The sequence below is a fragment of the Parus major genome, chromosome 11 (genome assembly GCF_001522545.3).
Source record: "Parus major isolate Abel chromosome 11, Parus_major1.1, whole genome shotgun sequence".
NCBI lineage: Eukaryota > Metazoa > Chordata > Aves > Passeriformes > Paridae > Parus > Parus major.
Genome location: NC_031780.1, coordinates 3,147,751 through 3,173,800, shown reverse-complemented (window position 1 = coordinate 3,173,800; position 26,050 = coordinate 3,147,751). Strand labels below are relative to the sequence as shown.

Below are 26,050 nucleotides of genomic sequence, written 5' to 3'. Positions count from 1 at the left end.
TTGATATTTTAAATATGTGTAAGAACTTCTCCTCCTTGTTTAACAGCATATGATTTATTGATCTTCACTGTGTGCTTCAAGGTCTGTTTTTCTTCACCTGTAGTTAAGCAGGAAGAAGATTAAATCACAATAGCTGTAACAAAGTGTTTGTGTAAGGCTTCTTTGAATGATACACTTTGTGAAAAAGATGTATGTTCTTCAAATAAGAAAAGCTTGTTGAGATTCTGTGGTAGCCACCAATGTCAGTGCCGTAGGAAAGAAATGTGCAGGGGCACTTTGGGGAATTTTGCTGCTTGTAGTATTGTATGTGAATTCATATCATGGATGGAAGCTTTAAAAGAAGCACTGTGTATTATTTGCATTGGAATTATAGTAGGAAAGAAAGGGATATAGATGAGCTGCCATCAAGGGTAATGTTAACACAAACTGGAAAACCACTTAAGGGATCTTAACTTTTTTTATTTTGTTAAAAAAGTAAATACCCCAAGTGAGGCTCAGCTTTGAGGTGGAAGAGAAGAATGCATGATCTCTAAGAAGCTGTAAAGAAAAGCATGTCTCTAAAGGTTGTATGAAAAGATGCATTTAAAAAAACATATAAGAAAGTAGGTTTTCTTCAAAGAATTCTGTGTATGAAAGATTTCTTATTTTGTTTGAACTCCACTGAGCAGACCAGCAGAAATAGCTGAGTTATTCCCTCAGTGCACTGGGCATATTTTTTCATACAACATTTAGAGCCTGCTGTAATGATTCACAGATTTCCTGCCTCATTTTTCCTGTGAAGGCTTCTGGTGTGAAAATGTTTTGTCTTTTTGGAATGGGGTGACTTTGTAGGCACTATAGCAACCTGTTACCAATAGATAAGATACTGATAATCCCTTGAATTCTTGGTGCAAGCATTATGCTGGATAGAGAGGGAAATGGAAAAAGTTCAGTTAATTTGTTTAATGGTAGGGACAGGCAATTTAATTAGTTGTATTCAAATAATGGTTTTGGACCATGTTGCTTAGGGAGGGTATTCAGTTCAAAATGAGGCTGGTACATGGTGTGGGATGTCCTTGTCATTTTAAATATGAGTATATAGGGTAAAAAGGAGAGGGAAATCAAGCAGAAAGAAAAAGAGTCATTGTCAGCACAGGTAACAGCTGAATTGCAAAAAGAATCAAGTTCTCTTGAGTTCCAGTCTACTTAGTCTATCCATTAAATCTTACAGGTTCTAATAATAGCTAGCTGACCAAAGAAAGTAAGAAATAGTACTCTGATGTCCTTACAATGTGGAAAACCTCACTTTCTGTTCTGCTGCTGCATTTGGGGTACAAAACTACAACTGTTTGAAAATGTCTGTGGGTCGCTTTAGTTAATTGGTATAAAGTAGGGAAAAAGTCAAAGATAACTTTTTGAGGCCATTTCCACTTATTTAGGCAGAACTCACTTTTTCCTCAGTTAAGGGCTGTGACCTAGACCATGGTCCTTAACAGGTAATTTAAGCCTCCACATTTCACACATAGTGAGAACTCCCGTACAGAACTTAACAACAAGAACAGAGTTTATGCAGTTATTGTGCTTTCAGAGCAGGCAAGAATGAGATACGCAGAATTGTCATCTTGGCATTGCAAGCAACAGAAAATGTAAGTGCAGCAGAATCAGAAATGTGAAAGAGAAGCAGTCAGCTCTCAGAGCAGAAGATATAAAGCTGTTGAGTTTGTTGCTGTCAACAGCTTCATGGTGTCACTCTTGAACTTCACTGTAGTCCAAACACAGCGCTGGGCTGTGGTGGTCACTGGGCTGTGGTGGTCACTTTTGTGAGTCCAGCCAGCAGATGCTGCCATGGTGTTGCTAAAACCGAGTTTCATGAATTGGAGAAGATAAAGGCAATCAATGTGTATTACACATGGCACTAATGATTGTCACATTAAGGCTGATGTGATTTTCTGATCTGATGCAATCACATCCTTGAAACAGACATTTTCCCGAGTTCTCCTCAGTGTTGAGCCCTGCAGTGGTGTGGTGGGGCAGTTGTGTGCATCTTTTCCCCTTTGCTTTGTGCTGCTGGCAGTGGTGGGTACCAGGGGTCCCTCCTGCCCAGCAGCAGTGCTCCATAGGGGGCTGAGCTGCGTAGCCTGTGTATTTTTGTAGTAGTGACTTCAGAGTTGGTCTGAATTCCTCATCAGTTTTTATAGTTAGAAAAGAGATAAGAGTAAAGGTGGTTTTTAGCCGTTTGGTTTGCAAACCAATTTTTTTAAAGTGTGTGTACCCTAAGTTTATTTATTTTGTGACAGCTTGAAATAAAAAACACTTGTAATTAGTGAGCAACTGCTCATTGGTTGGGTCTGGGTCTCCAGCACATCCAGTGTGTTTACTGAGTAGCCAGCAATATTGATAATGGCAGACAGCACTAGTGTGAAACTTAAATCAGTTTATATTTGCTGGTTCAGTTCGTTTTCTGCCTTATTTGCAAAATAACCATTTTGAACAATTGCGTAACTCATTGCTTTATTCAATGTCATTATGATTTGCAAGATCTCTTAACTTGATTTGGGACCAAAGGAGGCAATGTACAGACCCATGAGAAACATGTTCTTCCAAAAACTGCCTAAGTTGGTGTTATTTGAAAGTGGAAAGTCTTATAGGTTCAGAGTGTGCAGAAGTGTGAGGGTTGAGGGTGTGGTTTCATGGCTGTTGCACAGCCGTGCCTGCATTGTGGGGCAGGTGACAGTTTGATTGTACTTCTGTGGGCTCTCCAAAGCTATGGATGGATGAGGGAGAGGGGAGCAGGAGGTGCTGGAGACGAGCTGGTGGAGCTGTGGGTGAGAACAGGGACACTGCAGCCAGAGCTGCTCCTGCCTCTGTCCCTGCACTGAGAATGCTGAAGAGCCAGTGCAGAGCTGCGTGTGCTCCTGCTGGGTGTCGATATTCCTGTTCTGATATGCCTGGATGAGCAGGCCAAGGAAGTGGTGACTCAACTCCTGCCTGCACGGAGGGTACACGAGCTAGCAGTGTATTCTGGTCTCTGACCATTGGGGGCTTTATCAGTTTGCCAGTATATTCTGATTTAATCACTTTTTTACCTTCAGAAAGCAAAAGAATTTCAGTATCTTTGAGACTGTAAATGTGTTGGGAAATTGTTTTGTGCGTTCTGTTCATTCATATGTGCAAAAGAATGCTGACAGATCTTGTACAAGGAATGAAATAAAGTAGCAGCATTATCAATGTTAGTCTTGATATGAGTGACTTAACTTGGACAATTTTAAGACTTTTTTTTCTTGCAGTATACCTACTGCCATACTCATACCCAATTTTTAATGCTGTCACTTAAAAATACGAATATTTAGTATGCTTCCCATTTGGGGTTTGGTGGCAGCAGTGTATTGATCTGTGCATTTATTTTAACAGCTATGTTGCATCTAAATAAAATTGTTTTGCAGATACTTAAGCTCTAAAGCTGTCTCGGGAGGCGGTGACATATGTGTGGTGTCCCAATTTTCATTTTAACTTGCAAACCCCTTCAAAACACAAAGTTGCTGTCACGGGATTTGCCAGATCCTCGCAGGTTTCCACCTGCCACATGTTGGGCTGATAGAGGAGGTGGATGGCTGAGAATTTCCTGGGAATCAGAACATGAGATGGTGTCCTCACAGGACACCCCACATCCATGTGTGGCACCTGGTGAAGCCCTGGAAGGGGCTGGAGTTCCTTCAGGAGAAAACACAGCAAGAACCTCTGCAGAACTATTACTCTCAAACTTCACCTAATACAGAACTTAAAATATTGACGACTTTATCATGTAGTGGTAGATGTGTTTCATTTTTGTGATCCCTGTGAGTCATTTACCAATCATTGTGTTTTTCATATATTCTTTGGTTTATTTTTGGCCGTTTCTCTATGTGATAACCCATTTTTGGCAGGTCACAACTTGCAGAGGGCTAAGTCTCATTATTCCTTGTTCCTGGCCACTTGTATGTTCTGCTTGACACTGGTTCCTCACTTCTTTAACATGCCTTCCACTAGTGGAAAAATAAATAAATCATTCAGATAATTTTTTCTCAGTTTGATAGTAATCACCTCGCTGATCATTCAGTCTGTGGAGAAGAGATTGTGAATCCAGCAAAATGTTCTAAGCATTCAGATCTTCAAAAATTCAGGGTTGAGATGTGAAGTTAGGCCATCAAAAGAGGTGCATGAGTCCTGAGCAGGTGGGCTTAGATGCTTTCCAGAAGTGCTAATCTGTGTTCCTTCTCAGGATGGAGTACAGATAGCTAATTTTTGCCTCACCTAATCTTAGCCATCCTAAATCCTGCCCTGAGTAATTGCTTGTGAAAAGCATTGTGTGGGTGACTCAATTGCTGAGGTGCTGTTAGAGAGAGATTTTAGTTTTCCACAGTGTTTAGCTGCAGTAATTCAGAGGCTATGCATTCTTTTCCCACTTTTTTTTATATTCCAGTGTGTTTTCCAGCTTTCCTGACAAATAGGAACAACAGTCTCCTTACTGCCCAGGCTGGAAGTGTTCTTTCGGATGGGTCTGTTTGATCCTTTGAGATATTTGTCCTCTGTGAAGATGAGAGTAGTGGAAATAAGTGAAGAAAATACCAGACATACACAAACTAGTGGGAATCTAATGAAGATTCTGGACAAGCAGTCTGAATTTTTGTGCAGCTTTGCTTTTGATTGCTGTATTTTAGAAGCATAATTTTTAGTATAATTTCCATATTTAAAATAATAGGGTGCCATCCTGAATATTGGCTGCTTGATCTGCAAGATTGGCACCTTCACCTTCAAAAAAGGGCACTCGCTGTCATGGAGCAGGTCACAAGAGAGGGAGTGTGAGATACAAACTGCTGGAATTGAATTAAAGAGATTCCTTACAATAGTAGAAGGATTACATGACTCCAGAATTTTGGGTGATAGTTCAGCTTTTGGAAGGGTGAGTGGTCTGGCAGGCACAAAACCCGTTCTCAATTTCTTTTTTTCTCTTTGCTGTCTCTATCAATAACTTCACATCCTCTGTCAGCTCTTTATCTAACTCTTATTCCTCATCTTTGGCCCCGCCAAGCCAATTGTAATATTTTTGAACTACTTATAATGTGCCCATATTTAATCTGTTTCATTTCTTAAAACTCAGATTCTTGCACTTTTTACTCCTAGAGCTCTACTTCTGATTTTTTTCTTCTTAATAACCTCATCCAAGTTTAGATCTGTTACTTTTACTTCTTTAAACCATGGATTTGAAGGATAAAAGCAGCCTGTGAGGTAAATTCAGATATAGTAAGAACAGAAGAATGGGCTTTGCTGTGGCAGGACAATGCCAAGCAGCTCTGCAGTTTCTGAAGAGCTGGAAGCCGCTCTTTGTTCCAGCAGCCCAGAGCATCCTGCCTGGCCAGGGTAGGAATGTGCTGGCTCCTGGATACTGCAGACTTTGGGGATGGCAGGAAAGATGCATGTGCTGGTTTTTCACCTTGAAGAACTGAGAGGAGTTTGTGGAAAACAATACTTCAGGATCATAGCTCTGGAGTATCTGCTAAATAAAGATTCTGTAAACCACAGAAAAAGGTGGATTTATGAAGCATGCCTGGAACTTGAGTGGACTATTTAATGTGGCCCAAGCAGTGCTCTCCAGATGCAGAACTGATTTTACCACCATGTTCTTAGAACTTCATCCCACTCAAGGTGTCTGGCACTGAAGATTGCAGCCCTAATGATTTTAGTTTGGCAGAGAAAAAAAAAAAAAAAGGCCAACACCAAGGGTTTTCTGCTGGGAAGTATTAGATAAAATTGCTAAGGGATTGTTTTGCCTGCCCCACCTGTAATAAAAGAGTAGTTAAACTGGCTGTGTTCTTGAGGAACTTCATGTTTCGACTTCTCTCTCCTCAGAGCTTTATCATGCGGTGGTAAATCAGAATAATTCAAGTCTTAATTATTTTTGTTCATTACAGGGAGAGTTTCCAATTTGCACAGAGGCTCAATAACTAGTTCAGTGTAAGAGGAGCCTGCAGAGCTTGAAGTAAATGTGTTTGCTGAGTTATGAGCAATCAGCCTGGAGCTGGTGTTTTCAAACTTTTAGAGCTTGTGAAGAGATAGAGCGTTGGCCAGAGGTGTTTTACCCAGCCACTGTGCTTGAATTCACTGAGGAAGGACCAATCTCCCCATTTGGGAAGTATTTATTTTTCAGCTGATATTTGTGAGGACTGCCAGCTTGGAGATTATGATAGGAAAGTATTTTTGTTTGGCTTGTGTTTAGATTTAACATAGCAAGAAAACATGGCTTGTGTTTAGATTTAACATAGCAAGAAAACAGATAGGAAAATGTTACTACTTCTCTTTATCACAGGCAGATGTTCTGTGGGTTTGTAGTGGTGGTGGAAAGGTGTCAGAAATTCCTTCTTTTGCTCTCTAAAGAGCCAAGAGTTGATGAAATCACCTCTCACAATTCAGTTTCCTCCCTCTCTTGCCTGGAATGCACTTTCCAGGTATTCCTGCTGTAGTCCCCAAATGCCTGCTCTTCAATGCAGCTCTTGTTTATAACGTGTGTTCCTACCTTGGGTCCCAGGGGAAGGTGCAGGGAAGGTATTTTCTCCGCAAGAACTCCTGATGGTGTGCCACAGGATGCAAATTAAAAGTTGTATATAATATGTGGATACAATTCTCCTGTCAGGAGCTTTACTTTATGGTCATGTACGAGTGCTACTGTTGCATTGCCCTCCTTATTCTGTTATTTTTTACCAAATAAGATCATGCCTGTTCTGGTGGGCTTTTTCTCTGTTGTTTTGTGGAACAGAAAAATATCATCTGGGGAAAAGCTGCAATGTGCAAAGGTTTTCTGCTGGTGCAGTCCTGGACATGGGAAGAGAAAGAGTCTTTCTGGAACAGCTCACTCAGAAATGCAGTGGTGTCTGTGTGAGATAGGTTGGGTTTTATTCTTCCACTCCCTTTTTCTCCCCCTGCTAACTACACTGACCATTTTATAGACAACTTCCTCGGCCTGGATGCCCTTTGTGGCAGCTGCTGTTTGAAATAAAGGAGTGCCAACAGGCACCTCATTATTGGGAATAGAATGAGGAGCATACATAAATAGAACTTGTTTGGGTGTAAGAAATTGGCTTGTCATTTGGCAGGATTTTCTATGGTTATTGTTCAGTTTGTTGCTTTCATTTGAAGTATGTTATATAATTGATAAAAAGAGAACAACCTGCTCTGCTTTTGTGAGTATTTGAGTTACAATATTCAGGATAAACTGCTGAGATCCACATTAATTGTGCTCCCTTAATTACATCAGGCTGTAGGGGTCATTGGGTCATGAAACCTGTCCTTCCAGTAATGTGACAGTCACAACTGTGCTTCCCCACTAGCCAGAGATCTGGCTTTTCCTCTGACCAGAAAATGACCTTTTGAGGATGATAAATCTTTTTCTTTTTGTGAAGGAACAAAACCAGTCAGATTAATTCATGTGAAACTTGTAGAAAATCTGTAACTTCCTTCAGCTGTAAGAATTCTATAATAATGTCCAAAAAAACCCTGAATTGGGGGGAGAAGAAAAGAGGGAAATTTTGGTCATGCACTATATTTTTGAGCCTTTGATAGCTTAAATGGTGGGCAGGCGGAGTTGCATTGACTCATGGGCTTAGGTGACCTACATTTACCTAGCTCTGATCTTTCTGCAGGCACTATGGAGATGTGCTAATGTTCTAGTTTTGAGCTGCAGGCTAATGATAAAGAACTGGCAGCTTCAATGAGAGTTTGCTCGTGATTTGTTGCATTTTCAGCTGTTAAAAGTTTTAATAACGCAGCTGCTCCACCTTCAAGTGTGGCTTCATTTGCATATGTTTGTGTTTATAAAAGTTGACTTTATTTTTTCATAGAGAGGGTATATTGACATATGCTTTGCCTAAAATACTATTTAGGCTGTGGTACAGCTGTAAATACATGGCCAGTGGTTTTCATAGCTCCTGGTTATGGGATGCTGGTTGCAAATTCAAAGTCTAAAAAAAGCCCAAACAGCAAACCTGTTTTCCAGTTTCACAGTTCTGTCTGTGCTTTTTAAGGCATTTTAGTAATAAAGTTTCTTGAGATTTGTTAGTTTGTAAAACCTTGTCTCCAGTTAAGTAATCATCTGTGTAATTTCAGGTCAGTGGAAAGAAAAACCCGTGGGAAGGCTTCTTTTTCCTACATTTTCTATAAAAAAGCTGATAAACCTTGAGAAATTGAGAGAGAAATAAAGGCTGAGGAAGCAATGCCTTGTTTGCTGCAGGGATGACTAATGGGAGAGTGTTTTCTCTGCTAATAAAACCCGAGTGCAGTCATATGCATGTGCCCTTTTTTCCTTGCCAGAAAACACACTTCTGTCTGAATGCTTCATTTTCCTGCTCTACTCCAGCCTATCCCAGAGCTGTAAGAGTAAGTCCACTTTGTAGGAGTAACTTGGTGGGCAAGATTGTATGTGTATTTATATATATATGTACAGCTTAGGGTATACACCAACTATTTCATCATTTCAGCTCAAATGTGAACTAGTTTAACTTGTTCAACCTTCTGCTTAGACATTTAATGGTGGCAAGGAATAATCCAGCTGTAAAAGCTGTATTCTTAACTCCTTTATGGAAAAGCAGTTGAAGTGGGAGTATTTGCAGCTTAAACTAATTTGACTGAAGATCTGAAGCTGTTGGGTGGTAGATGAAAGCCACGTCAATGCTTTCTGAAAGCCAAAGTTGACACTTCATTTTCCTGGCTTTCTTGTAGCACAGGTGATCCCAGGATGATGATGCAGCAGCAGTGCTATTTCTACCTATTTTTCTAGGACAAGCAGCTGTGGAACACGTAGTCATCCTCCTTTTATTCCTCCAGGACAGTGTTCGTGCTGCTAGACAGGAACACCCGTGGAGATTTCATTACAGGCAGTGGGGTAACATTAGCATTTGGTTTTTAAAGTGGTTAGGGGGACCACAGCAAAATCCAGTCAGCATGGGGAGAGCTTGCAGGTCAGGTATTTTAACCCTTTGGGGTCTTTTTCCCCCTCCTGGGAGTTAGTTCTGTTGCTGCTGCTTTTATCTGCATAGTTAAGATGCTGCTTGGTGATCAGAGTTATTACACAAATATGTAACTATTTTTACATTCATTCCTGAGTGGCAGAACACAGATCTTGGATAGATTTGATTAATTAATTTTATGTAATTTGTGTTAAAATCTAGCTGCAGATAATATCTTGAAGATGTGAAAGGGATGTTATTGATGAAATTATTTGTTCCAAGTGCTGTAGAATCTCCTGGAGTGCAGCTGGATGTTACACTGCTGTAATCACATTGGAGAGATTAAGTTAGAAACTGATTCCAGTTTGGTTGTGACTGGAAGCACCAGTGACTGACAATCAGCAGGATTTGGGATTTGCTCTAAGGAAGGTGTTTAACATGAGTATTTTTCTAAAGAGAATTAATGTTGGGAGGCAGTGATTCAATACAGGGAACTTGATTCCTTGCAGCACATCAGGCTGAACATGAAAATTGGTGACAGAGGCTCAGGAGTGAGCTGGAAATACTGTTCCAGCTTTAATAATCTCATCCACTCAATATTCCTAACTTGTATTGTAGAAAAAAATGTATTTTCAAAATGCTACACTTTTAAGAATATTCTCATCTGCAGAGTATTTGTGTAATAGTCTAGTCTTAAAATTTTAACTTCAAGAGGAGAGACAAGATGCAGCTCTTTTTTATCCTTTCTTCAGTTGTACAGGAAGCAGTTCAGAACTAACTACAGTTTTAACTGGTTCTTTAATTGTTTAAGAATTTAGTTGTATGGGGTTTTTTGTAGTCACAAGACTATGATAGTATCTTGCATTCAGTGCCCAAACTTAATTGCAAAATCTTGATAAGGCAAATAAATCTGAAGTACTGGAACACCCATATCACCAGCAGCTTCAAGAGAAAGGATACCATTTCAGAATTGAATAAAGCATGTTTAATTTTGTGGTTTTTTTTCTTTAATTAATGTGCTGGTTGTTAGTGTCAGTATGTGAAGGGAAAGATTTTAGTTAACATCCTTTGTAAAGCTACCTCATTTTTAAGGTTTATTTAAGCACTGTCAGTTTTGTTTTCATCCTTGGTCTCATACATGTGACATCTGCAAGAAGGCATTCACATTTGAAAGCTCCCAGAAGTTCAGAACTTGTGTATGTTGAAACCAATGTTTAGAGACCAGAGTGGAAAGCAGCCCTTGTGAATGAATAATTATCTCTTTGAAGTGATTGGTTATGGAACCTCAATAGGGAAGATATGGGATGGAAAATACATAAATACTTGATTGTATAGTGTAGGCAAAGCATGTTATTATGTTGGTGTATGTTTGCTCACATTAGTTAAATCATGGTAATTTTAGTGTGTTAACACATCTCTGGTAAATGCTCAAATTGGATTACTGCTGAGAATTGCAGAATGGAGTAGATCCATCAGTATGGTTTGGTTTTGGTGGTGTTCTTCCACCCCAAAGGAGAAGTTTGGTAGCCCTGAAGAGGAAAAGTAGCAGAGATAGAGCTGTCCTGTGTATCCCCTTTTCCCTAGAATTCCACAAAGCCTCATTCTTCCCACACACCCCTGCCTCCCCCCAGAGGAGGTTGTTATTTCCCCTCTGGTTTTTTATACAGTTGCAAGTGGCAGGTCATTGAGATCTGTTTGATACTGTTCTGATCCTGCTTTAAATGTGCGACAAAACGAAGCTCCCCAGGCTGAGGTGTCCTGAGGGAGCCTTGAGCACACTCAGTGCAGGGGCAGTGATGGCTCTGCAGAGTTAAATCACCCTGGGAGGAGAGCAGCGTGAAGTACGTGCTCCTAAAAACGCCAGAGGATTCTTCCCAAGAGCCAGGACAGACAGAACACTCTTAGAGAGGTTGTGGAGAGGGTTTGAGAAGGAGAGGGAGGGCAGATGGGACTGAATTAAGCCTCTTAGGGATTAGGTATCTTTAAAAGTAAGTCTGGGGGTATCATTACATTTGGTAATTTTCAGAACTTTCTCCCAGTGTTCTATTCAGATTTTCTTCCCCATTCAGTCTTGGTGTGACACTGGATCTCCTAAGCTTTATCTGTGCTCTCCTGTGAGTGAACACTGACACCATTGACTGCTGTTTAATGTGCTTTTCAAGCAGCTGCGTTTTTGTCTGAGGCTATAAATCAAAATCAGTTTTCGAAATCAGCAATTGAATGTTAAACAGTGTTGGAGAATAAAGATTTTTATTTTTTAATTTTGTTTTTTTTTTATTTTGTTTTAAAATGAAATTTATGTAGAGATATTAATTAAACCTCAACTTTTCCCGGGTAATATTTTTAAGTGTTTGGGTTTGTACGTTGCCAGACTTCCTGAGTTTGTGTTATTGGTGGGAATAGGCCTGGCTGTTGCTGCCTGGGCCAGGTGAGTTCTGTGTTCACGTGCAGTGCCTGACCTTCACTCAGGGCTGTGCAGGTGAAAGGCTGTTGCTGTCTTGGCACAGCAGTGATGGAGCAGGACAAGCAGCTTATGAGCACAGCACAATCTTTCACCTGCTCCAAGGCTGATCCTGAGCTGTCTGTGTCCGACTCCCACTTTTCTTTGGAGCTTGTGAAGTCCGTCTGTTATCCCTGATTGGGACCTTGAAGTGTTGTGACAAACAGGAGCAGAGATTGGGACAGCGTGGGGCAGATTAGCTGGGCATTAAAGGCATCAGTTTGATGGAGTTGTAATGGGTGTGTGTTTCTTACACACTTGAAAATACTAAAATTGGAATTGAAATCATCTGAAACACATTTGGCTGAGCTTTAACACGTGCTGATACATCTCTGCCATGTGTTAAAATGTTATTTATAGAGTGGGGGAGAAATTAATGCTGATAGTGAGTAGCTTGGTAAGTTGTCTAAGTAATTTAATTAAATGTTTGGTGTTCCAAGCATTAGATTTTATTGTATATTTACCTGTTTGGAAAAGAAGGCAACTTTGAGAATTTTGAGGTTGGGTGGAGTAATTTTGAGGGTGCAAACAAGCTAGGGCCCCAAAAGCTCATGCTGATAATGAGGTTATTCTTGTACTGTTTTTTATGAGATCTTAGTCTGCTCTTGCTTAAAATTTCTTATTACCTGGGCATTTAAGATGCAGGAAAACCTTTGAGATTTGAATTAATGGTGCAGGGTAAGTACTGCAGCTATGCTAATCCTGTTTTAGAGCTAAACAAGTATTTCCTTACACAGGTGACTTGTAGAGTGCCAGGTATACTGATTCCTTGGAATGGATGATGGATGGATGGACAGCAGGCAGGGAGTTACAGCATCTTTCAAATTGCTTAAAATACATTGGTTTTTTTCCCCCTCTGAATCCTTTTTTTGGTAGCAGTTGTTATACTTGCCAAGGGATGTGATATCACGGTTCTTTTTCACTCAAGTGCGTAGTTGTGTCTCAAAAAGGGTAGAAAATTCTGTCCAGCTTGCAGAAGTTATTTCTGGAGAGATGAGGCTGACTGGAGGCAGAGGAGGTTGGTTAAACTGGGCAGGTTTAATGTCATCAGTCCTGTGGCCTTAAGTTTATTTTGAAATGTTATTTCTCTTGGTTATCATACAGGGATCTTTTAACTGGTGACTTAATGCTGGTGTAAAGCATTGTAAATAAAAACAGATCAAATTCTTTTAATTTCAAGCTCAAATGGGATGGGTTTTTTAAGCTTTAGACCGGCTAGGAGGAGGTGTTGGTAAGTATTTAAAGTCCTGTTTTAAATTATGCAGGAAGAGTTGCATAGACACAAATTTCTTTATATGAACACACCATTAAAACAGTTAATTTATGATCACTTTGTTCAGTTTTTGTCTTGTGTTTCCTCATTGGAAAAGCTCAGAAGTACCAGGTCTGTGATACTTTGCTTAAAAATGTTGTTTAATGAAATTATTATATTACTAGATGGAAAAATTAGGGTTGGATTTATATAACTTTTAATAGACTACACTTGAGATGGTTGTTTTGTTCTGTTGCATGACAGCGTCAAAAATACCTCCTAAAACATCATTTTAGTGATGAGTCAGCAAGTGATTTTCTTAGGTTTGTTTTTGGAATATGATAAATTCTAGTTCATATGTTGCTGAATAAAAATGCTTTGGTTATATTGAAAGTACAAACTGAGCCTGAGTCCTGTGCCAGGAACTGTGAAGCCACTGGGTACAATTTAGGGATCTGTTGGGTTTGGGTGTTGGATTCTCCCTTGGTGGGCAGCAGTTGGCTGAGGGAAGAGTTTTTGAAGCATTCAATGTTTAACTGTTCTTCACCCTTTGAATCACAGATGTTCCAGTTTGTTTTGACTGTTAGAGTTGTTTGTAGTCTAAACCAGATTACATTACTAGTTTTTTTAAATCCCTGAAGGCCATTAAAATGGGCACACTCTGCCACATATAAAAGTGGTGTGTGTATAAATCACTTTTTGTGTAAGAAAACGATGGTTTGTAATTGCTGTGGAATTTGGCTTTCAGTTAAGCTTTGAAATTTATGAATGTAGATGACTGTGAGTCGTGTAAACAGCAAGTTCCATTAGAATAAACTACCTAAAGCCTGGAAAAAAATCCTGTGATTGGTTTATTGTGTGTGCAGTGTGTGGCAGCAGCCTGCACTTCAGCAGAGATGATTTCCCAGATTTTAGAAATTCTTTTCTCTGGCTCAGCTCCCACTCTGGTTTGTTGTGTCTCAATACAGCCAAGCTAAGGATTTGCCACCAGCAAGAGTCCACACTGCTGAAAAAGCTTTTCTGGTGGGAGGGTGAAGGAGGCAAAGAATTGTCCAGAATGACCCTGGGAGAACACGGAGATAAATGGGAGTGGGGGCTGTGATGTACTGGGCCAGACTTTTGTCCACATGCCAAGAGTGGTGTTTTTCATTCCTCTTTGTCTATTTTGTCAGTTTATTCAGCTCCTTGTTTAACTTCTTTCTGTGCTAATATCACTGTCCTGAATGTTTGGGTGCTATTCAGTCAACTACACCTGGAGGTGGAAGTTTATAGAAACTCCCAGGTTCTGTGAAATGCCAACAGCTCAGGCCTTTTTGTTGGGAATCTTTTGTTTTCTGTAAATCAAATTTCTCGTTTTTGTGTGATTTTCTTTGTGATCTTGTTAGGTACTTTTTTCCAGAGAGTATCTAGGTGCAAAATATCTGAAAAGCTACAGAAGATAATGTTGGGGAAAGATGACTTATCTTAGGTTTGTTATGGAGAGCTTCAGGCACAGGAGTAACAGAATTGATGATTTTTGTGTATTTTCCTACACCTGAGCAGTTTAATTTCTTTGTGCCCTCAGGTGCACTTAGTCTTGTAACTCCTCAGTTTAGCAGAATTCTGGAGAAGTAATTCTTTGGAGAAGTAATTCTTGGTTTGTTTTTTTTTTTTTTGTTTTTTTTTCCTTTTGTGAGGGGTGGGTTTAGAAGGCAAACCAGCCTTTGCCTGGGGCTTGTATGAACTGATGCAACTCCTCATCCCACATGATGGTTTTAAAAGATGAGGAGCAGTTTGTGATCACCTCCAGTGGGAATTTGAAGGAAAATGCTTTCCTTACAGTTTCAGAGCTTAAAATTCTTTGCTAAAGATACAGGAAAGAACAAAGATGGGAGTTGGGATGCAAGACAGAGTTTTTGACATGCAGCACATAGGTATTTTTGAATTCAAGTATCCTAATGGATTTCAATATGAATTTAATTGTATTGAATATAAATAGTTCTTTAACAAAGATCCTTCTCTTTTATTTTTAGTATATTTTTGGGGAGTTCAGCCCTGATGAATTTAATCAGTTCTTTGTGACTCCACGATGCTCTGTTGAGGTAAGATCTACTGCTTTAAACTTGTTTTAGAAATAAAATCTGAAAGCTCCTTCTCTTTGTGTGAATTTGAAATACACCAATACAAATATTGATCATTCGCTTGGCTTGCTAATTTACAAACTGAAAATTTTATTCAGTAGTCTTTTTTCCATGTATGTGGCTATTAAGTCAATTTTTAGACATAAATTAATGGTTCCACCTTCTTCCTGTCATGTTTCAGAGCTGGACTAGCTGACAATAGTGGTGAGATGTTGACAGTGAATTTTCCAGCCCTGTATCACAGCTTTGGTGGCTTTTTTTAAGGGTGGATACTGAGAGCTTTCCCAGCAGAATTCTTGGTTGTAAGGTGGGCTTGTAAGTCTTGGGAGCCTTTTGAAGCACAGGGGTTGTTACTGTTTTTGGGCAGGTGGAGCCCTGCTGACCCTCAGAGCTTGTGCTCACAGGGAAGGCTGTGTGTGAGGTCTGAGAAGTGCATCAATAATGAGCTAATTAGTGACAGGGAGAACCACAGAGTGGGAACAGTTGTCTTTGTGTGTTGGAGTTCATTACATACTCACATAGTATTGTAGGCTCTTATTCTCTGTAGTTCTTGGTAGAGAATGACTTTCCTTCATAGGGAAGAGCTTTATCCCATTGTCCTCATCTCCAGACTTGAAAAATAATTTTCCTCTGGGTCAATTTCCATGTATTTCCTCCAGACATTTCCATTCAAACATTTCAGTCATGCTTCCATCCTGCCCTCTCAACATAAAGGAAACAAACACTCGAGCTGTAGATGGGGAAATCCTTTTGTCACAGTTTACAAACCATTGTTAATGTGACTTAGTTTCATGTAGCTTAATTTTCCAAGGATAATTAGTGTAATAAACTGCTGAACAATGAAAGGGCACGAAGGGAACGGGGTGGGGTGGGGAGTGAGGGAAGTTCAGAAAGGAAAAAGAGCATTTTTGCTTTTTAGAGGGGAGAGCTGTGTCTCTGGTCCAGGGGAAGCAGAAGAGATCTTTAGGTAATATCTGTTAGCTGTGATGATCCTGCTGTTCTCCCATCATAAATGCAGTCATAGCAGTGGGATATTGTCATCATGTGTAGTGTCACCTGAAGTGCCCCCATCAGCTGTTCCAACACTTATTTTATGATGAAATGTCGTATCTTGACTTCTGTAAAGCTGTTCTCAAAGTATGAGAACTTTGCAGCACAAGAACCAGTGTAACTTCATTTTCTCAGTGTACCACTTACTGGTTAGCTGTCCAAATAAAGAGCTGTTGAACGATGTTCCTTAAGTTTGTCCTTGATCTGGTTCAATTCAATGTTTTAATTACCTGGATGATGAAATAAAAATGATGCTTATTAGTTTTATACTAATTGGCGTAAAAACTTGGTCTGAAAAAGGCAGGGTGAAATTCAAGGAGGACAAGCCAGAGATGATAATGGTGCAGTGATGTTTGACACACATCGTGTTGGGGACAGTCCCCACATGTGCTGCTGTCCCTCTGAGGTCCCTTAACCACAGACCCAAGGGGAACTCTGGCAAGGGAGTAGTTAAAGCTAAAGGGGAATATAGGTTGGATATTAGGAAAAAGATTTTTACAGAAGGAATGATAAAGTACTGGAGGTGTCTGCCTGGGGAGGTGATGGAGTCACCATCCCTGGATGTGTTTATGAAAAAGACTGGATGTGGCACACAGTGCCATGGTTTAGTTGAGGTCTTAGGGCATGGGCTGGACTCAGGGATCTTGAAGGTCTCTTCCAGCCCAGTGATTGTGTGATCCTGTTGTCTAAAATGTCCCTTTTACATGTGACATTTTTTGACATGTTGTTCTGCCTCATACCTGTTGGTATGTGAACCTGTGATGGTTCACATGACCCAGTTGTATGGAACAAGTCAGCTGTGGAAAAGTGCTCTTGATTAATCAGATATGTTGGGGACCAAGAGGCTGACTACTTTTTTAAAAATTGTTTTATTTTCTGAAGGTCTTTGCTTTAGATAAAAACAAAAGTTGCAAAGTTTATCATTAACCGTTTGCTGTAGACATTTAGAGTAATTTTTTTAGCTCTAACTAAAATCATATTGAACCTATGTTCAAAGTTAATATGGAGCTTGACCCAGTGATTCTCATTTTTTACTTGAAAAGTGATATATTAAGATGTATTGAGGTTCATCAATGGATTTACAGCATGTTTTCTTTTATATACTTTCGCAATGGAATGTCAGGAATATTTTTCTTGCCATTTCTGGTGCACTGGTGTCTGCAGTGCATTAAAAAGGCAACATGTGAGTATCTGTAGCTTTAGGGAATTGAAAACTTCAATAAAGCAATTTTTTATTTGTTACACCATTGGAGTTACTATTTAGAATAGCATTGTAAAGCTGCACTGTGCCCTCAGTGTTGTATCTCCCACTGCAGAACCAGTTGCACTTTCTCCAGGAGCTGCTGGAATGCAGTGTGGCAGTGCTGCCAGTTCTGCAGGCACAGGAGAAGCTCTCTCAGCTGCTCAGGAGCTTTAGGGGCAGGCAAGGGGAGTTAGAAATTGCCCACCTGTGGTTGCACCATGGGGTTCTGTCAACCCTGAGGCCATAAAATGATGCCAGTGTTTATAGGGGATGTATTTCCAAACCCTGTGCTGTGGGTACATTATGTTTAGGCTGATCAATGTGTTCAAGCATCCACCTTAGCTGAAACATTTCAAGGGCTACACTGGAGAAGGCTGAAAGTCAAAAGGTTTAGGTGTGATAGGTGGCTGGGCAAACGTTTGTTTTATCCTTTCCAATTTGGTCTGTCTTCAGCTTCTGTCTAAAAAGAGGATATGTTCTTCATCCTAAAATGAGTTATGAAGAAAGATGCTGATGCTGGGAGGTGAATTGCTTGAGAGGTTGGTGAGCCTGTAGTGTGTAACCAAGATAATCTTTATCTTTCAGTACTTGTGGTAATCTGCAGGGACGCTTGAAGCTGCAGCGTGGGATTTGATAAATATAGAAGCATGAGTTCAAGGCATCCTCTCCAAAAATCAAATCTCAATTCTGATGTTTTTAAAGGATTCGGATGTTTCATATGAAACTGCTATGAAATGTTCATAGATTTGCTTTGCCTTTAAATAAGTTTCATTTCTTTTTTGTACAGCTCCCCCCATACAATGAAACAGTTTCATGTGGTATTAAATCCACAGGTAAGTTTCATGATGGTAAGAAATCAAGATTTTTTTTTATTTTATTTTTTTTGCAAACTTCAAGGTTGTGACACTTTCCTGAGATTTACTTTAACCTCTCTTTAAATATAATTACTAGAACTTGCTCAGCACCTACACAGGCATATATTAGGCAGATTGGTTTTTTTAAACTTGAATGAATGATATCTGTGAGAGGTTTTTAAAATCCTGCATTGAACTTCAGCTAATTACAGTGGGCATCTTATTCCTCCTTCGCTGTGCTGCCACACAGTTAGAGTCCTGTGGAAACACTGTAGGATGTGGCTGTGAAAATGAGGGGGGCTGGAGAGCCGTAGCATGAGTATTTTCTAACAGTTACAGCAAGACTGCTCTGCCAGCAGTGCTCTGCTCTGTGCTCCCTTTGACTCTTGTTTCTGCCTGGCTTGGCTGTTTTTCTGGAGAATCCTGGTTTGTTTTTTGTTTCTTTTTTTTTTTTTATCTCTTGATGAAAGTGTGACTTGATGTAAAAATAAATTAGAGTTCCCCTTTTAAAGCTGTAATGCTCAGGTCTCCTCTGCCTCAGCCCATACGTCTTACAGCCTGACCTTACTTTGGAGTTGCAAGAAGTGGACAGGTAAATAGGAGCTGCCCTGGGATCCTCACTTTAAATAGTTTTAACCAAACTTCCACAGTGTTTTAAGCAGCAGGTAATTTAATTTATGGTTACCTCCCTGAAGCAGAGGAGAGCCAGGAAGCTGAGACTTAGACAAATGTATATGACAATCACTCCAGCTCTCCTTAGAAAATCATGGAAGTATCTGAACATTTCTCAAAAGAGAACCAAACTACACATTAGTGTTTAAGAACATCTGATTATTTTGCTTGGAGACTTTGGGCTGCTTTTGAAGATAAACAAGACAGGCAGTCAGAAAGAAGGACTACAGGTCTCATTTGTGAGCAATTACAGCACTTCTGACAATTCAGTTTTATTTAGTACAGGACCAGTTTTAGGACCCTGAGTAGTTCTAAATGGGGGTTAGAAAAGTTCTTTAAGAAGACCATATGGTGTGAATTGTCTGTTGGTGACAGGGGCATCCATTCATGTATTGCTAAGTCTAACTGGATTTAAGTTTTGTTCTTTCAGACTGAGATTTTAATGTTCACAAGCCATAGAGAAAGATGGTTTGTACAAATGTCTTTCAGATCATTCCTAGACCTTGAGAGAACCCCTCCCAGCCCTGAGATTAGGTAATGACAGCAAATTAGGTTTTGCTTGTAAAATGTCTTTTAACAAGCTTGCACTGTACTGTGCATGCCCAGTATCACTGTGATGGCTGCATAGGAAGCTGTGCAAACTAAACTGGAATGCTTGGTTTTGCACAATATTTATATTTATATACGATACACACTTACCATGACACACACCTTACCATTCCCCATAGTCTTCATTTTTTTCTGTACTTATATTCAGTGTTTAACTTTATTACAGAATCAGAATATTAATACCTATTAGGAGTAATCAAATCATGGCTTAAGCTCTAATCTGCAGAACTCTGTTGACACTAATTAGTACTGTGCATTCACAGATTCTGGAGTTGCACATAGACTGTCCTTGGAGCATCTGTTGGTGCTTGTTTCAATATGTGTGCCATGTTGTTCATGGCACAAAGATCTGTTTCAGTCCGTTCAGAAATGGAGCTGTGAACTAGATTGAAACAAAGATGCCCTGAAGCAAAGCAAAAAGTCAAAACAAATAAGAAAAAAATAATTACCTCTTATTTTTCTCAAATGAACTTGACACAATCTTACAGCAAATGAGCTTCTGCCAGTCATTCCATAGGCCAACTGAACAGTAGCTACTGGTATTTATTATTCTAATCCTGCTGTAAGGTGCAATGATTAATTGCTCACCTGTAACTTCCTAATTTATGTGTTAAACACTACAACATCAGTTATGCTCTGGGCAAGGTTTCAGCCTATGGTGTTCATTGTGCCATGACTGCAAGGAATGTGTTCTGTTCTCTGCTCCCCACTAGCCCTGAGTGGGCACTTGTGGTTGTTTAGTGTACAATAAACTGATAAATTCACCAAAACTAGAGAAAAGGCTCCTTTAGGTGATGTTTTTTTGCCAGGTTAGCTTTGGGTCACACAAGAGCTGGGAGCTTGCTGGGGAGAGAGGAGCAGGACAGGGCTACAGAGGTGACAGCTTTTACCTTGGGCTCTGATAGGCTTGACTCTCCCATGGAGGGAAACCACATTCTTTGTTTTGGAGCAATTACTATTTTTTTTTATTTTTTTTTTATTTTGGAAAGTCCTGGATTCTTTGAAGTGGTAAGGACTTGAAATATGCCCAGTAATTAATTTGTATCAAGGTAGGAGGCATATTGTGTGTTACCAGTTGTTGCCTGTGCTTTGTGCTGTTGCAACAGAGGGTAGGAAGAACCAGCTCTTGGTTCATGACTGAGGAGTCACTCCATGAGCAGATGAACTGATGAAGAATGGTTTTGTTGTGGATTTTTCAGTGGCTGGTTTGGAGCTGTGTGTGCACAGACAGCCTCTGGAACATGAAGTGCTGCCTGAGCTCTCCCAGCCCTTCCCTCTCTAGTGCAGATCAGGCACAGCTCTCCCCCCTCCCTGGCTTCAGGCTGCTGGTTTTTTAAAAAGGAACTTCAGCCCTCTCTTCTGGGTGGTGATGGCTCATCAGTGATTGCAGAAGTGGTTGGTGAATGGCAGACAGGGTGTCAAAAATGCTGTCTCACAGGGAGAGGGGGAAAAATTTAGAAATTTGAAACTCACTCTCTTCCTAAGATGATTTAGAGAAACCAGATGTGTGTGGAATTTTTACCCTTTTATTATTTTTAAAAAGTCTCCTTTACTCTGACTGGCAGCAAGATTGAAGTTGATATGTGACATGTTTGCTTCTCATTTAGTCAGGTTAATAGATCAAAGCAGAAAAGCAATTAACATTTTTATAATTTGTTCATTAAATCATAATATGTTGGTATTGCATGGATAAGTCAGACCTCAACACACATTGAATGTTTGTTACTCTTCATTTTGATATTAAAAAATGCAGATTCTTGTTCCTTTCACATTTTTAAATCTAAAATATTTGTAAGAAGATTTTTCTAGAAAATAATCCAGAATTGCAGAGCTTTTACATTGACAGTCATAAATCAAAATATTCCCTACTAGATTGTTTTCCCATAGGATTATTTATTTAGGTCTGTGAATAACATTTTCTGGGAACTGTTGGTTGCTTTTTTTTATGTTTAAAGAAAAAATTCCGCCTCATTTTTAGTGAGCCTGCGATGTACTTGAAAATATGTATTTGTTGACATGCATAATGTAAGTTGCACAAAATCTTAAAAGTTTAGTGCTGTAACTTAATTCCTTTTGAATTAATATCTAGTGTTATTTGGTTCTGTAGTAAGTCTTAAAAAAATTGAAACGTGTGTTTTAGCCTTCATTGTTGAGGAAACACAAAATGTTAAAATGCAATGTTTTTGAAACGGTAAACATACACATCATAAAGACCTGCAGAGCTTTAAAATGTCAGCTTAGCTTCAAAATTCCTGAAACTGTTTCATTAATTTTATATCTTTACTTGATAGTTACAGCAATAGTTGTAGCTGAAGTGTTCAGTGTTACCAGTTAGCACACATACATTATAACAATAAATAAATTCCAGGAAATTGCAGAACTTGGTGACTGAAAATATATTGTGGTACTGCAGCCTGCCATGAGAATATTACTTGGTGTTTCTTTAGTTCTAGGGCAAATAAATAAATCAATAAAACAACAAAAAACACCAAACCTTTTCGTAAGTTCCCAGTGCAATGCCTGTGTACAAGTCGAACACTGATTTATGTTGAGGAATATGTTGTATTTTGTGTCATAAAATCCTGGACTCGTATATCTCTCATACAGTAACAAATTTAATTGTGATAAAATTCAAGAAGTTATTAATGAGCCTGGAGGCTCAAAAGCTTTAATTGCAGTGTTCCGTGCAATTAATAAATATATTTTTAGTTATTAAGGATTATGGTAAATGTTTGATTATAATGAATCTCACCAGGAAAGCCATACCCAGCCCCTCAAAAAGCAAACCTCACATATGGGAAAGTTAAAAAGACAAAGGCTTTAATTGTCAATTGAGCAGACTGGCTTGAAAAACGTGTGGAATTAAGTACTACACCATATTTTACAGGCAATTATCCAGTAATTAATTTACTATAGACATTGGACTTTATTAATTTTTCTTAAGAGGTGAATTTAATAAGGGTTATGTGCAGGGAGCTGTGCATTGATTTGGAAATTATGTAACTCTGGTTAAGAAAACCTGAATCATGCTCTGCTATGTTCAAGAAAATGATCTTTTGAAAGTCATCATGTTTGAGAATGAGAATCTCTTTTGTTTGGGGAGTGTATTTTCTGAGTCACTGGAAAATAGAAGAATGGTTTTCTTGCTTTTGCAGCTTTTTGATTCAATGTGATTCTCTAACTGAGATTTGCTTTCTCTTGTCCAGGGGAAGAGTATCAGAGAATTGAATTTGGTGTTAATGAAGTTATTGAGACTCAGTCATCTGTCCTAAATAACACCGACTACAGTATTTCGAGTACTCTGAATCCTCAGGCTCCAGAATTCATTCTCAGCTGTGCACCTGCTCAGAAAACCCCAGATGATGCTCTCAGCGACACAAACTACAACTCCATTGACTGCCAGTTCAGTGACCCCACCCTGGCTCTGGACAGCGGCTCCAACGCTGAAAACGACGGCTTGGCCGGAGGCCTCGGGCAGAGGGAGCGGAAAAAGAAGAAAAAAAGACCCCCTGGATACTACAGTTACTTGGAAGACGTCCCTGACGGCGTGGCTGCCCCTGAGGCGCTGGTGAACGGCCACGCCACGGCCGCGGGGCTCAACAGCCTGAGCACGGAGGACGCGGAGCTGGCAGGAGACCTCCCCTCCCTGGCAACGCCGAGGACTTGCAGCAGCCCCGCCAGCTCCGTGGACTTCCTGGCCGGAGCTGCGTGTGCCGAGCCCGGCGCCGCAGCCCCCGGCAGGACTGCCGGGCAGCCCGAGGTATGCCGCCTTGCTCACTCTGAACAGTTCTGCCTCCCCTCGGAGGCCGTCAGAGATAGCCCCCTAAGGACAGCTGTTGTACAGGCTTATGCTGGTACTGATACTACTGAAACTCTTGGCGTTACTAATGGACAAACACTTGAATCCTCTGGTGAGGACACAGCTGCCAATGGGGTAGAATTGCACACTGTGGAAAGCACTGACTCAGACCAAGCTAAGCCTGAGGAAGCTTCACCTACTACTGAGGCAACGGTCCCGCTTGCAGGATCAGTCCCCGTTAATCAGCCTGCAAAATCGTGGGCTAGTCTTTTTCACAATTCCAAGCCCTCTGCTTCCACATCTGTGGTCTATGTTGAGACTAAGTATACCCCTCCTGCCACATCTCCTCTGGTCCCTGAAAAACAGGTTGAAGTCAAAGAGGGACCTGTTCCAGTTTCAGAGGATCCCGTAGCCATAAAGATTGCAGGTATAGTTAATACACACGAGTGGATGTTACACTGCAAGGGTATTAACTCTGCTTGTAAACAGGAGTGTGCAGTATTGATAGAGAACATTCCTCTGGTAATGAGCTGACTGTTCAAACACTGCATGAAGGATGTCATTTGAATAAGCCAGTTTGTATCCCCCCCCGAGTAAACATTCCAAGCAGGCATTGCCATGTCATTATCCCAGATACGGGGAAACTATTGCTGCTTGTCAAACAACCTGTGAAACAGTCTGTTGAAGTGATCTGTGGTTTCAAATAGGCTGTGTGCTGTTACATAAAGGAGAATATGTTAGGTTTGTTCAGAAAATGGTGTGTTATGTTATCCAGTATTTACAATTTTATAGAGTATTCCATTACAATAAGACTATAACTATATTTATACCAAAGTAGCTGAAATTCCTGGCCACTAAACAGCAGTTAAAGTATAATGGCTACATAGGTCTTGCTTAAGAAATTCCAATTCAGGAAATACCATATTGACTAGTATGCATTTTGAGGGGTCTGTCCTTCCTTATTTAACCATTATAAACAGTATTGCTTTATCCATAACCAATGCCAGCTGTTCCCAGTTCAAGAGTAACCCTAAGGAGCTGTCCAGAAGGGACATCAGGACAGGGAATAAGTGATAGAAAAGCTTTGACTCTTGGTCCTGTCATATCTGTGGTCCTAATGGGAAATGCTAGAACCTGCAGGAAGCTGGTTCAGCCAGAAATTATGAAGTTCTCCCAACTTGGGTGCATTTTGTGTCATTGACTCACAAGTGTTGGAACCAAAGTAATTATTTTAAACCTCTGAAGTGGTCCATGTGTGAGAAGGCTTTGAGCAGAGTCCTGCTGTTTATGCTACAAGCTAATTTACAGGTACAATATTTTGAATGTGACAGCTTCAAGTCAGATTTCTACTCTGAACAGAAGTTGACCTTCTGTCAAGGTGGATGATGTTCAGAGCGTCCAGAATTGTGTGCTACCTCTCCTCCCCTCGTTACTCAGCAATGGTTTCATTACTCAGAGTTGTCTGTTGAGAGAAAAGCTGTCAGAATAATTTATATTACAGTGTATTTTCCACTTAGGTGTCACAAACACTGTATTAAAGCAATATATATATATATATATATATATGAAAAGCAGGTGATTACAGTCTGTATGAACCCATATGGGGAATGTTGTCATAAAAGCTCAAGCTATCATTTGGTAATGATTTTTAACTTAAAACTATTTTGTGACCGTCATAAAGCTAAGATTGCTTTCTATAAACAGGAAAGGTTTTTTATCTTGTCCAAGTTGTTCCAGCTGTAATTTAACTTTCTAGACTTTCACTGTTTCTGTACTATTCTTTGCCACCAGGTGGGAGCAGAGCTTTTTATTTTGTCCTCAATGTAGTAAAACACAAATGTAACTTTTACCCAGTTTTCTTCTTCATTATTTGCTGTTTGGGCAGAGGAATAATCTGAGTATAGATAAAAGGAATTAGTCTGCTCATTGTAGCTGATTTAGGTAGGAGTTAATGCTGCAATTCCTGTAATTCAGATGTTGCTGATTGGTGTAAAATGTTTACTTGAAGATCTCAATGCCATGTGATCAGTTCTTTGCTCTGTGGAAAAAGGTGTTTTTCTTTATTTTCTTCATGTGTACTTGAGTGTTCTCTGTCCTGCTTGGCAAACAAGTACCTGAGTGCTTTGTTCATCTACCCACACTCAAAAATGTGTTAAAAGAATTTCAGTTCGTGATTTCCAGACAGATCATTTTCTCTCTTCTGGATATATTTAATTTCAGATCTCCTGCCTCGGTGATCACCCTGTGTGAGGGTCTGTGTGTTTGTCAGGTGTGTTCCTTGTTTTCCCTGTGGCTGAGTTGAGATCCTCCTCTTGGATTTACTGGGAATTCAGCAGCTTCAGCTCATGCCAATGGGAATGAATTTTTGACCATATCGTGTGCTGGACACAGATAAACTCTACACCTGAAGTACCTTGAGTTAACAGAGTTAACAAAAAGAACAAATCAAATTAACAAACAACCCAGGGTTGGAGTGCTGAGGTCCTTCTGCACAGTTCTTGCTGCTCAGCACTCAAGAAGAGATGCACAGAGGACATCTTTGCTTTTCCAGGGACAAATTGTTGGTTTGTACTTCAATTTCAGCAGTTCTTACAAGGGAGGTTAATGATTCACAGGCACCCTGAAGATAATTTAATGCTGCTTGATTCAACCTGCAGAGATCTGTAGTTCCTTTAGGCTCAAAGACAGAAGCTACACAAGATAAGGAGATGATCAGTACTAGAAAATAAATAGAACAGGCAAATTTCATGTTAATCTTGTTGATAATCAAATACTGAAGAGGTAATTTTAGCAAGTGTCCAATATGTATCTGCTGTGCAGATAACTGCTCTTATGTGTTTAGAAAGTAGTAATTAATTATGCACTGCAGCCTTATTTAGATGCTAGGACAAACATTTTTAATAATTAATATCTAGGAGATAGTAAGGTTATAAATGATATTGGTAAAAAAGAAGACTCTTCAAGGCTTTACTTGCCACATTTCACAGTTGGTCCCCT

The 26,050-nt window shown here is 39.9% G+C and overlaps 1 protein-coding gene across 1 annotated transcript in view; it reads left to right on the top strand.

Moving 5' to 3' along the window:
* USP10 (ubiquitin specific peptidase 10) overlaps positions 1 to 26,050 on the top strand; it is a 46,506-nt gene that overhangs the window by 4,704 nt on the left and 15,752 nt on the right. The window contains exons 2-4 of the mRNA XM_015639944.3: positions 14,719 to 14,787; positions 17,907 to 17,952; positions 22,461 to 23,480. Coding sequence (XP_015495430.1) covers positions 14,719 to 14,787; positions 17,907 to 17,952; positions 22,461 to 23,480 — 1,135 coding nt within the window. The remainder of the gene's footprint in view (positions 1 to 14,718; positions 14,788 to 17,906; positions 17,953 to 22,460; positions 23,481 to 26,050) is intronic.